The 13,486-nt window shown below is 43.5% G+C and overlaps 1 protein-coding gene across 1 annotated transcript in view; it reads left to right on the forward strand.

The window, feature by feature from the left end:
- The first annotated feature begins 4,767 nt into the window (after nt 1-4,767).
- The window catches only part of CD40 (CD40 molecule), an 88,491-nt gene continuing 79,772 nt past the window's right edge, over nt 4,768-13,486 (forward strand). Inside the window, exon 1 of the mRNA XM_077251705.1 lies at nt 4,768-5,069. Within this exon, the coding sequence (XP_077107820.1) occupies nt 5,022-5,069 (48 nt within the window). The 5' untranslated portion in view covers nt 4,768-5,021. The remainder of the gene's footprint in view (nt 5,070-13,486) is intronic.

The following is a 13,486-nucleotide window of genomic DNA, read 5'->3' on the forward strand; positions in this document are numbered from 1 at the left end:
TAATTAGGAATTTTTAAAAATATATTTTTACACAGTATAATATCTTTTTTTTAACTTTTTTACTTTGTCCCAGGGTGGGTCTTCACTATATAGTGTCAGATCGCTGAGCTGACACTTTGCAGAGCACTGTGTCAGATCAGCGATCTGACAGGCAGTGCAGGAGGCTTGCCGGTGCCTGCTCTCAGCAGGCAATGACAAGCCACCTCACTGCAGGATCTGAGAGGACCCTGCGGCCATCTCAGATCTGGGGGCCTGCAGGGAGGAGACAGAAAGAGACCCTCGGAACAACGCGATCACATCGCGTTGTTCTGAGGGTCTCAGGGAAGCACGCAGGGAGCCCCCTCCCTGCGCGTTGCTTCCCTATGCCATCGGAATTCTGCGATCTTGTTTGATCGCAGTGTTCCAGGGGTTAAAGTGCCGGGAGCAGTCCTTTACCAATCCTGGCACATAGTGCCGGATGTCAGCTGTGATAATCAGCTGACACCCGGCCGCAATCGGCCGCACTCCCACAGCGAGCGCGGCTGATCGCCTAAGACGCACTATCCCGTTGATGGTCATACGGGCCCAGGTCACCTCGACGGGATAGTACGTCTGATGTCAGAAAGGGGTTAAAGAGTTATTCACCAAATACTCAAGTTATCTCAGATCCATAGGATCCAACGACTGCCTTCTCCCACAGAGGTTCTCAGAACAGGTCTGCTGTCCTGTCCTGAATGGAGCAGAGTTGTCCATGCTCGACCTCTGCTCTCCATTATCTATAGAGCTGCTGGGCCCCCAGAGATTCTGAGAACAGGGGTCTGCAGTCTCATCCTGAATGGAGCAGAGTTGTGCATGCTTGGCCTCTGCTCTCTCCATTATCTATAGAGCTGCTGAGCGCTGTGCTCAGCTATTTCCATCAGTTCCATAGACAGTGATTAGAGCAGAAGTCGAGCATGCGCTCCTCCAATCTATTCATGGCTGAGCTGCAGAGTCCTGTTCTCAGGATTGTTGGGGTCCCAGTGGTCAGTCCCCCAAAAATCAGTAAATTATCCCTTATCATCGGGATTAGGATAACTTGATTTATTAGGTGAATTGCCCTTTATCAGATACCAGATGGTATAGATACCAGACATATAATGTAACCCTTTAATTACCTCCACAATACGTCATTTTACTGACCTGAGACAGGTGACAATCCAGCAGCTGTCGGCTGTACACTATAGCTGACAACTTGCTGCATTTGCAAAGATCAGTATTTGCACCATTCGTATCTGTTTAACCCCTTAGCTGCTGCTGTCATTAGTGACTACATCATATAAATGGTTAACAGAGTGTGGGAACTTCCTCTTTATCCCCATCGGCATCCTGATATCATGATTGTGTTGTCCTGATGTTTGCCATGGCAATTCACGAGCAAATAGCGGCCTTAAGGTACCTTCACACTAAACGATATCGCTAGCGATCCGTGACGTTGCAGCGTCCTGGCTAGCGATATCGTTTCGTTTGACACGCAGCAGCGATCAGGATCCTGCTGTGATATCGCTGGTCGTTGAACAAAGTTCAGAACTTTATTTGGTCGTCAGACCGGCGTGTATCGTCGTGTTTGACACCAAAAGCAACGATACCAGCGATGTTTTACACTGGTAACCAGGGTAAACATCGGGTTACTAAGCGCAGGGCCGCGCTTAGTAACCCGATGTTTACCCTGGTTACCAGTGTAAAATGTAAAAAAACAAACAGTACATACTCACCTTCGCGTCCCCCTGTGTCCGCTTCCCACACTGACTGAGCGCCGCAAAGTGAAGGTGAAAGTACAGCACAGCGGTGACGTCACCGCTCTGCTGTTAGGGCCGGCGCTCAGTCAGTGCAGGAAGCGGACACCGGGGGACGCGAATGTAAGTATGTAGTGTTTGTTTTTTTTACATTTTACGCTGGTAACCAGTGTAAACATCGGGTTACTAAGCGCGGCCTTGCGCTTAGTAACCCGATGTTTACCCTGGTTACCCGGGGACCTCGGCATTGTTGGTCGCTGGAGAGCGGTCTGTGTGACAGCTCTCCAGCGATCAAACAGCGATGCTGCAGCGATCGGCATCGTTGTCGCTATCGCTGCAGTGTCGCTTAATGTGAAGGTACCTTTAGAGTCTGCTGGCTATAGCGGTCTGTTCAGAAGTTAGCGACATTTAGGTGGTAAAAATACATTTCTTAATTCCTGTTATGTCACTTTGCATTGATTCTTGAAAATCACCTAAAGGGTTAATAAACTACCTGACAAAATTTTTTGATACGTCAAGGGGTGCTGTTTTTTAAAATGGTATAACTTTTGGGGGGGTTTCCAATATATAGGACCCCCAAAGTCACTTCAAACCTGGATAGGTCCCTAAAAAATATAATTTCGTAAATTTCCTTGGGAAAAGGAAAAATTGCTGCTACATTTTTAAACCTCCTAAAATGCTAACAAAATAAAATAAGTAAACGGCTGGAAGAAAATAAAAGTGCAATAGGCTCTTATCTGGGTACTAGACGGTGGCCCGATTCGAATGCATCGGGTATTCTAGAATATGTATGTATGTATATAGCAGCCACATAGTATATAGCACAGGCCACGTAGTATATAGGAGCCACATAGTATATAGAACAGGCCACATAGTATATAGGAGCCAAGTAGTATATAGCAGCCATGCAGTATATAACACAGCCACGTAGTTTATAACACAGCCCACGTAATGTATAGCACAGGCCATGCAGTATATAACATAGGCCACGCAGTATATAACACAGGCCACGCAGTATATAACACAGGCCACGCACTATATAACACAGCCCACGCAGTATATAACACAGCTCACGTAGTATATAACACTGTGCACGTAGTATATAACAGCCCACGCAGTATATAACACAGGCCACGTAGTATATAGCAGCCACGCAGTATATAACACTGCCCACGTAGTATATAACACAGGCCACGCAGTATATAACACTGCCCATGTAGTATATAGCAGCCACGCAGTATATAACACAGCCCACGAAATATATAGCAGTCTGGGCACCATATCCCTGTAAAAAAAAAAAAAAAAATAGTTATATAGTCACCCTCCATCATCCGGCGAAGCTGTCCCGATGTGCGAGCGACTGTCGCCAGCTTCCGTTCCCAGAGATGCATTGCAAAATTACCCAGATGACTTAGAGAGTAAAAAGTTGGTCACACAGGGTTAATAGCAGCGTTAACGGAGTGCGTTACCCGTGGCATAATGCGGTCCGTTAACGCTGCCATTAACCCTGTGTGACTGCTGACTGGAGGGGAGTATGGAGCGGGCGCCGGGCACTGACTGGACAGAAGTAGGGAGGGACTAATTCTCGGCCGGACTGTGCCCGTCACTGATTGTTCGAGGCCTGGCGGCCTCGACCAATCAGCGACGTGGGATTTCTGGGACAGACAGACGGAAGTACCCCTTAGACAATTATATATATAGATAAGGAGATAAATTCTATTCAAAGTTACTCACCAGATAGAGCCCTTACACAGGCTCACAGAAATGTAAGCGTCTGCAGATCCACCGGTCTCCTCTTGGCCAACCAAAGTAAAAAAAAATGGGATATAAGGGTAGATTCTTCTCTGCGCCGCTTGAAAAATTAGAAGTCCAGATGGGTAATCCAGTGAAAAGGTGGCTTTATTCAACACGTTTCGGAGCACCAGGCTCATTCATCAGGATACCACAAAGAAGATACATTCTGTGCGGAATCCTGATGAAGGATCCTGGTGCTCCGTAACGTGTTGAATAAAGCCACCTTTTCACTGGATTACCCATCTGACCTTCTAATTTTTCAAGCGGCGCAGAGAAGAATCTACCCTTATATCCCATTTTTTTTAACAAAATAAAATAACATTTTACAAATGGTGCTGATGTCAAGCAGACATGAGGGAAATGTTATTTATAAATGTTTTTCTGTGGTATGACTATCTGGGTTTAAGAGATATTCATTAAAAGTTTGAAAATTGCTTTTTTTAACATTTTTGTCAAATTTCTGATATTTGTTTTTATAAATAAACACAAAACATATTGATCTAAGTTTACCATTAGCATAAAGTATAACGAGTCATGAAAAAACAGTCTCCAAATCAATGGGATATGTTGAAGCGTTTCAGGGTTATTACCACGTAAAGTGACACGGTTCAGATTTCAAAACTTTGGCCCTGTCAATAAAGGGGTTAATATAATATATAAATGGTTGGGCTCATCAGAACTGAATCCTAACAGAGATATATATCTCCATTTCAGTAAAAATATAAATATATATATTTAGAGGTGTGGGGAGGCCCAAATAGAACTTTTGCTATGGTGCCCTGTGAACTCTCTGTACGCCCCTGCTTGCAGGGCGGTGATAGTGAGGGCCATCTGGCCTGTTTCTCAGAGCCCAAGGCTCTGGGGGTCCCATGGCCAGGTTGTCCTCATCATAAGAGGCATGTAGGGCAGGGAGGGGGGCCCAGACATATTTCTTCCACAGGGGTCCCAAGCTGTCAGGGTCCGCGCCTGACCCATTCATATTGTCATCCACACCAGATCAATATGAAAATCAATAGAAAATAAATAATCATTATCCTATTATTAATATTCAAATTATTATTACTATTATGAAGAATACTTTCAAAAGAAAGCCTTAATTTGTATGTGTTGTAGAAGTGTGAGAAGTTCCCTTACAGAAATCCCCTAGTTCTTCCTGTAATCCATATAGTTCCCAGTTTCACTTTCACTCCTTTGCAATCCTTGGGCGGGTCTTTCTGTGTAATTCAGAACAGAGAACCCATAATAAGATCTTGTCGGCAGAGGTCCTGGGTCATTGCAGTTGGTGCTCTAACTGGATGGGCTTGCTGAACCTCCTATGTTCTTCTTTTGGGGTTATTGTGATGCCGAGTTCCTGATAACTCCTCTGGGGACCCCATGATCCTGTGTGTCACAACTGCTATCTGAAGATTCCCCTGGGACCATCCTATTGAACCATCCTATTGATATCGTCACTTTTTGAAACAGAGAGGTCTTGCAATGTCCCCTTGGATTATACTGTTGGTCTTCTGTATCTGCTACTGCCAGGTGAGACATGACTCATGTGATCACTGCTTATATAGTCACAAATATTCATAACCAGCAAACTTGATGCTGCTCTGCCCTCATGTGTCTAGCATGCCTGTGTGCTACATCAATCTTCGCTCTAGTTTCCCCAAGAGTTAATATGTGTTTGTTCCTCATTTCTAATACCGGTAATTTCCGAGCACCTGCTGTTTGCCTCCCTGGGGACCTTATCAAAAGTCGGCGAAATGCTGTGTACTATCGAAATGTGTGCGCACTTCGGTATCCCACTGGTAGGCTCATTTTATGCCATGATCGACTAATCTTTTCTGTGTTAACAATGAATATATCTTGGAAAGTTGTACAGCGTGGCAGTACTGCTGTTTACAGAATAACCCATTGAGAATTATGCTTAATGAAGCCACCGTTCAGTAAAAATTAATATAACCAGAAAATACCAACAAGCAAGTAAACAATGAAGTTAAAGACGATTTTCTATTGTTTCTTTTGTATCAAGCCTAAAATTTGTTATGTGCAGTAGATCTACGTATAAAGCAGTTTAAGCAGATTTCTATTGTGGCCTATCAGTGGTTGGGATGCTTTATGCCCTCTTTCCAGTGTTGGACTTGGGTGCCAAGGGCCCACCAGTTATCGACTTCAGGACCCAACTTGTCAGCTACATGCAAATGTGACATTATCCTTAATCACAAATTTACATAACAATGAACTGGGTAGATTGTTAAATGAATAAGATGCTGCCACTCTCTGTACATAGTGATTCAAGTATATTGTGCCAATTACTGCTCATATAAGAGGGTGGTGGCCCACTCTTGCACAGGAGCCCACCGGTGGATTCTCCTGTTCTCTTGTGGGCCAGTCCAAGCCTGCCTCTCTCTGTTTTCCTTTATATTTTGCATCAGTAACAACATGACAGTGATGCCAACCGATAATTTAAGGTGGGTTTACATTACCCAATTTTACATCGTTAACTGACCTCTATTTAGTAAATATTTACTGAATGGGGATCATTTAATATTTTGTTCACACAGGTAGATCGCTATTCAGTTGCGTACTGAATAATCTATCTATCTAATGATCTGTATTAGATCGTTCTGCGCACATAGACTGCCATTGCTCCTTGGCAGTAACAGTCCTGTTGCACTGCACAGGATATTGAGCTGCCAAGAATGATGATCTTTTGTGCAAGCCACCTGATGCACAAGTGTTGTGCTCCTTTATTAGATGATAGACAACGTACTTAGACTGCAGGATTATTGTGAAATGAAAGTTCCTATGGACACTCATTCAGAATAACCTTGCAGTGTAAATGGACATTTAGTTATAGATTTCCTTGTCCATAAAATGACATTAGGCTGTGGTTATGTACTGTAGCAAGACCAAAAAAGTTTACCAGGAAGGTTGGTGTCAGATGAGCGTTTAAAATATTGTCCGAGTTTCATGCAGAAAACTCGGACGATTTTCTGCCAAGTTGTCATCCATGTACAATGTGTGTTCGCTTTTATGTCCATGTGACATCCATTTTTACACTTCAACATTTTAAAATCTATATGATCGTATACAAATGTCCTGGGTTAATAATGGCAATGCATCCGTAAATATCAGATGGTAGACTGATGATCTTTTTTTGCGCACCCATTTTTTGCTTCATGTGATTAAGGAAGTTTGCAAATCCTGAAATACTCATAGTAAAGAAAGCAAAAGTAAAACCTCTGTAAATGTGGATGAGAGTCAGGGAGTTGTAATAGCTGCCTGTTTGCACAAGTTAGGTTAGTTTCTTTGATAGTCCCCCTTGTTAGTAGACCTCTTTGATTGTAACCCAATAGAAACTGGTCAGTGGGACAAGCTAAGAGACGACAAACATCATTCTCATCTAATGCTTCTGTTAAAAGCACAAATTTAGATGAACAGTTCAGAGGAGTATACTGTAACCAGTCATGTAGGGAAGTACAATAACCAAAACCTTCCACAACGTCCATGAACATACTCCCGTCATGACCTGACAAATGATCAGGGCATATTATGACAAAGTTGTAGTACACAAAAATACAATGCCTTGCAAAAGTATTCGCCCCCTGGAACTTTGCAAACTTTTCCCACATATCATGCTTCAAACATAAACATACCAAATGTAAATTTTTGGTGAAGAATCAACAAGTGGAACACAATTGTGAAGTTGAACGAAATTTATTGGTTATTTTAAATTTTTGTGGAAATTCAAAAACTGAAAAGTGGGGCGTGCAATATTATTTGCCCCTTTAACTTAATACTTTGTTGCGCCACCTTTTGCTGCGATTACAGCGGCAAGTCGCTTGAGGGATGTCTCTATCAGTTTTGTACATTGAGAGACTGAAATTCTTGCCCATTCTTCCTTGGCAAACAGCTCGAGCTCAGTGAGGTTTGATGGAGATCGTTTGTGAACAGCAGTTTTCAGCTCTTTCCACAGATTCTCGATTGGATTGAGGTCTGGACTTTGACTTGGCCATTCTAACACCTGGATACATTTGTTTGTGAACCATTCCATTGTATATTTTGTGTTATGTTTGGGATCATTGTCTTGTTGGAAGACAAATCTCTGTCCCAGTCTCAGGTCTTTTGCAGACTCCAACAGGTTTTCTTCAAGAATGGTCCTGTATTTGGCTCCATCCATCTTCCCATCAATTTTAACCATCTTCCCTGTCCCTGCTGAAGAAAAGCAGGCCCAAACCATGATGCTGCCACCACCATGTTTGACAGTGGGGATGGTGTGTTCACGCAGGGCCGCGGGGTACTCGGTACCGGGCCTCCCTGTCTCAGTCCTGGGGTTGTCACGGTGGCTAGACCCGGTCCGTGACCCTGCTAAGGGGCGTCCAATGAAAGGTGTGATGGTGGTGCGTGGTGCAAGTCGCGATGAATAACGAGGACACAGGGTTGCAGTCTCTTTACCTCTTTACTGAAGACTTCAGGATCCGCAATCCAGAGCACTGCTAACAGGGCTGGCTGAGACTGGCCAGTCCGAAGGCACATCCAGAGTTCCCTTTGCAGGTGGAAATCAGTGCCTACCTACTAGCGCCTGTGTGTTGTAGTACTTCCCTGCTGAGCACCACGGGATAGTCCTCACAACTGTTGTGTCTGTTTCTGATGTTCTTTCTCTCTCCGTCCCCCAGATGATATGGCAGGGTAGGCCTGGAGTTATTTTATAGGGACCCTAGAGACGCCCCTCTCCCACAATTGCCTCCGTTGTCTGCTTAGGTAATTTAGGTGAGACAGCCAACCTATAATTAACTGCATAAATAGAGACGAAAAGCTGAACCGCACAGCCCTTGTCACTAAGAGCTACCACAGTCCATGAGTGGTGTGACCGGAGAGCCTGACATCCAGATGGAGGTGCTCGCATGAAAAACAACAATGCAGCAGATAAGAACTAGAAAAAATGCGGCAGCACTCACCAGCTTCGGTGTGGTCTGAGTCCTTTATTGAGACATGTGATACATCACCATTATCTTCATGGCACGGGGGAGTGTGAAAGGAAAGGAGGTGAGCAGGGATCAACGACGACCGTTTCGCGCCAACAACAGCGCTTCTGTGACCCGTAGGGCTCCGGCGGTGAGCCCGCATCAAAGCCGGGACATGTCAGCTGTTTTGAACAGCTGACATGTGCCCGCAATAGCGGCGGGTGAAATCGCGATTCACCTGCCACTATTATCTAGTTAAATGGCGGCCGGAAATGAGCGCATCGCTGACCCCCGTCACATGATCGGGGGTCAGCGATGCTTCTGCAGTGTAACCATAGAGGTCTTTGAGACCTCTATGGTTACTGATCCCCGGTAGCTGTGAGCGCCACCCTGTGGTCGGCGCTCACAACACACCTGCATTTCTGCTGCATAGCAGCGATCTGATGATCGCTGCTATGTAGCAGAGCCGATCGAATTGTACCAGCTTCTAGCCTCCCATGGAGGCTATTGAAGCATGGCAAAAGTTAAAAAAAAAAGTAAAAAAAGTGAAAAAAAAAAAATATAAAAGTTTAAATCACCCCCCTTTCGCCCCATTCAAAATAAATCAATTAAAAAAAAAATCAAAACTACATATATTTGGTATCGCCGCATTCAGAATCGCCCGATCTATCAATCAACAAAAAGGATTAACCTGATCGCTAAACGGAGTAGTGAGAAAAAAATTCGAAATGCCAGAATTACGTTTTTTTGGTCGCCGCAACATTGCATTAAAATGCAATAATGGGCGATCAAAAGAACGTATCTGCACCGAAATGGTATTATTAAAAACGCTAGCTCGGTACGCAAAAAATAAGCCCTCACCTGACCCCAGATCATGAAAAATGGAGACCCTTTTTTTAGCAAAGTTTGGAATTTTTTTTCACCACTTAGATAAAAAATAACCTAGTCATGTTAGGTGTCTATGAACTCGTAATGACCTGGAGAATCATAATGGCAAGTTAGTTTTAGCATTTAGTGAACCTAGCAAAAAAGCCAAGCAAAAAACAAGTGTGGGATTGCACTTTTTTTTGCAAGTTCACCGCACTTGGAATATTTTCCCCGATTTCTGGTACACGATATGGTAAAACCAATGATGTCGTTCAAAAGTCGTCCCGCAAAAAATAAGCTCTCACATGGCCATATTAATGGAAAAATAAAAAAGTTATGGCTCTGGGAAGGAGGGGAGCGAAAAACGAACACGGAAAAATGGAAAATCCCAAGGTCATGAAGGTGTTAAATAACCAATAAATTTCGTTCAACTTCACAATTGTGTTCCACTTGTTGTTGATTCTTCACCAAAAATTTACATTTGGTATCTTTATGTTTGAAGCATGATATGTGGGAAAAGGTTGAAAAGTTCCAGGGGGCCGAATACTTTCGCAAGGCACTGTAGAAACGTCAAGGTGTAGGTATGGAAGGTATCAAACCACAGACCAGCACCCAAAATAAATTTAGATCCAACACAGGACACATAAATATTTAAAGAAGAAACCCCAGAAGTAATTATAACCACCGACTATACTACTAAAGTACGGTATTTCTGTTTAATCACAGCACTCCAAGCAGGATGGCACACTAGTAAGGGCCTAGTCCTATAAATATATATAGCGTATATAGTCGAGTATAAGCCGAGATTTTCAGCCCATTTTTTAGGCTGAAGTGCCTCTCTCAGTTTATACTCGTATAATTGTCCCAGTGGGTCTGCGGGGGAGGGGGAGCGGCAGGAGTGGCAGCTGTCACATCATACTCATCCCGTCCTGGTGCGGTCTCTGCACGTCCCTACTTCTCAGATGGTCTCTGGAGCCAGCAGCTTGTTCCTGTGTTCAGCGGTCATGTGGTACAGCTCATTAAAGTAATGAATACGGACATGTCTCCACTCCCATAGGCGTGGAGAGCATGTTCATTACTTTAATGAGCGGTACTATGTGACCGCTGAATACAGGAACAAGCTGCTGGCGTGCGCCAGAGACCATTAGAGAAGCAGAGACCGCGCCAGGAGGGTGAGTATGACGGGGAAGGGAGAGCCATGCGATATTCACCTGTCCCCGTTCAACCGCCGGGCTCTGTCTTCCGCTTCCTCTGGCTGTGACGTTCAGGTCAGAGGACGCAATGACGTGTTTAGTGCACACCCTCTGCCTGAACAGTCACTGCAGAGAGTCAGAAGACACAGCGGCATGCGGCGGGGGAACGGGGACAGGTGAATATCGCAAGTGGCGGGGGCCTGAGCCAGTGGCGACTCCGGCACCTTGCCCCAGTGATTTGAGGCGAGTATGTCATTTTTTTTTTAATCGCAGCAGCGTTATATGGGGCATATTATTCTATGGAGCATCTTATGGGGCCATCAACCTTTATGGAGCAGCATATGGGGCACATTATTCTATGGAGCATCTTATGGGGCCATTATTAACTTTTTATGCAGCATTATATGGTGCATATTTTAATATGGAGCATCTTATGGGGCCATTGTTAACCTTTATGCAGCATTATATGGGGCATATTTTTTGTATGGAGCATTTTATGGGGCCCATCATGAACTGTATGGAGCATTATATGGGGCTCCTGCATCAATATGGATATTCAAAAACATTTAACCTACTGATGTCTTAATTTTACTTTTATTGGTATCTATTTTTATTTTTGAAATTTACCAGTAGCTGCTGCATTTCCCACCTTAGGCTTATACTCTAGTCAATAAGTTTTCCCAGTTTTTTGTGGCAAAATTAGGGGTCTTGGCTTATACTAGGGTCAGCTTATACTCGAGTATATACATTACATATATGCCCTCACAGATATGAGATAGGAAATGTATTTGCAATCCAAAAGTGAGTATACAATATTTCGGCCATCGACTCTTATATTCATCAGGAAGTCAGATGATGTATCTGATGAAGGTCAGTCATTGACTGAAACACTGTACACTATCTCATATCTGTGAGTGCCTATACTGCTAAAAAAAATATTTAGAATTGCGAGTCCTCAGTGGTTGATACCTTTTAACGGCTAACTGAAAAGATAGTATCAAATTGCAAGCTTTCAAGACTACTCAGGTCTCTTCATCAGGCATAGACTACATAGTATACTGCTAAAGTAATACAGACACCAGATCAATTCACAAAATTATTTCAGACCTCAGTCCAGATCGGACAATAAATTCAGAACACAGATTAGATTTCTAAATTAATTCAGACTACACACCAGATGCTTAAATTAATTCAGACTCTAGACCAAGCCCCTAAGCTATTTTAGTTGACCAACCATCTAAACTAATTAAATCAAATCCATCAATAAGTTTTTTCTATATAATCTGAGGACAGCACGAGTTAGGGGTTAAAGAGGGCCTGTCAGTTCCCCCATACCCTCAAACCCAGCAGTATTCACTTATTTATAAGTAAATTTCCTGGCTAACCGGCCCTACATAACGTTTTTCTCTAAAAATAAGGTCTAATAAAAGCATTTATAGTGTGCCTGTTTCCTATGCTAATTAGGCCTTTGACTAGTCATTGGGGAGATAGTTGCACCATACTAGTCAGCCCTCTTCCCGAGTTATTATGCCCCTGTGGGTGTGATAACATGATTTGCAGGAGCTGTCATTATCGCCAACTCCTGCACATCTCGCACACTCTTGCCGCACATTTCGGCAGCGTCATTGCATTTCTGTGTACGCTTCCTGGCTTCAGAGGCGCACTGAACATGACCGAAAGTTCAGAAGCCCCATCGACTAGTCAAAACCCTAATTAGCATAGGAAACGGGGACAATATAAATGCTTTTTTAACCCTCTTTTTTGCAGAAAAACATATACAGGGATGGTTAGGCAGGGAATTTACTCATAAACACAGATTTTAATGATAAGTCACCTTTCAGCCTTTACTTACTCTGAAGGTTTTACCATCTGGTGATTATTATTGCCCAAGCTACAGCTGCTACAGTAGCATATGAGCCCTAGTCCGACCATGTCCTTCCCATGATAGGCAGCTCACTGTCAATAGACAATGTACATAGAGAGCCTGGTGTGGGCAGGGGCAGCTTTCTCAGCTCTGATTCATGCTACACCTAAAAACTCTGCATCCAGTTAACTAAGTGATATACCATTGGATTCATGATCTCTTTGCCAACATTATGCTGCTCTCAGATGAGGTAGAAAAACCAGGGGACAGATTCCCTTTAAAATCACCGACCAGAGGTCGGTCACTGTATCTTTTTTTAACAATACACTGTATGTTGAGGTCACAATTTTGAACCAGCTAGTAATATACTGTATATTAATAAATATCTATTGTAGATTTTCCTCCTATTATTGTTAGTGTAAACTCTCTCACAGACACCACAAGATACTTGTTCACAAAATGGCACTTGGTGGTTGGCCATGTGACCAGACTTTCCCTTCACCCTCCTCTAATTCAAATATAGCTATCTTGTAAAATGTTTTTCATTAGGAGGAAATTGATGGACACCTTGGTGCTGTTTCTCGGCAAAGGGACCAGGACGACTGATCCATGTACATGAAAGAATGAATGGGTCCATGTATCGTGAGAGTTTGAGTGCGAACCTCCTTCCATCAGCAAGGGCATTGAAGATGAAATGTTGATGGGTCTTTCAGCATGACAATGATCCCAAGCACAGGGCAACTAAGGAGTGGCTTCGTAAGAAGCATATGAAGGTTCTGGAGTGGCCTAGCCAGTCTCCAGATCTCAACCCAATAGAAAACCTTTGGAGGGAGTTGAAAGCCCGTGTTGCCCAGTGACAGGTCCAAAACATCACTACAGTAGAGGAGATCTGCATGGAGGAATGGGCCACCATACCATCAACAGTGTGTGCCAACCTTGTGAAAGCTTACAGAAAATGTTAGACTGCTGGCATTGCCAACAAAGGATATATAACAAAATATTGGGATGAACTTTTGTTAATGACCAAATACTTATTTTCCATCATAATTTGCAATCTTGCCAAAT

The sequence above is a fragment of the Ranitomeya variabilis genome, chromosome 4, assembly GCF_051348905.1.
Source record: "Ranitomeya variabilis isolate aRanVar5 chromosome 4, aRanVar5.hap1, whole genome shotgun sequence".
NCBI lineage: Eukaryota > Metazoa > Chordata > Amphibia > Anura > Dendrobatidae > Ranitomeya > Ranitomeya variabilis.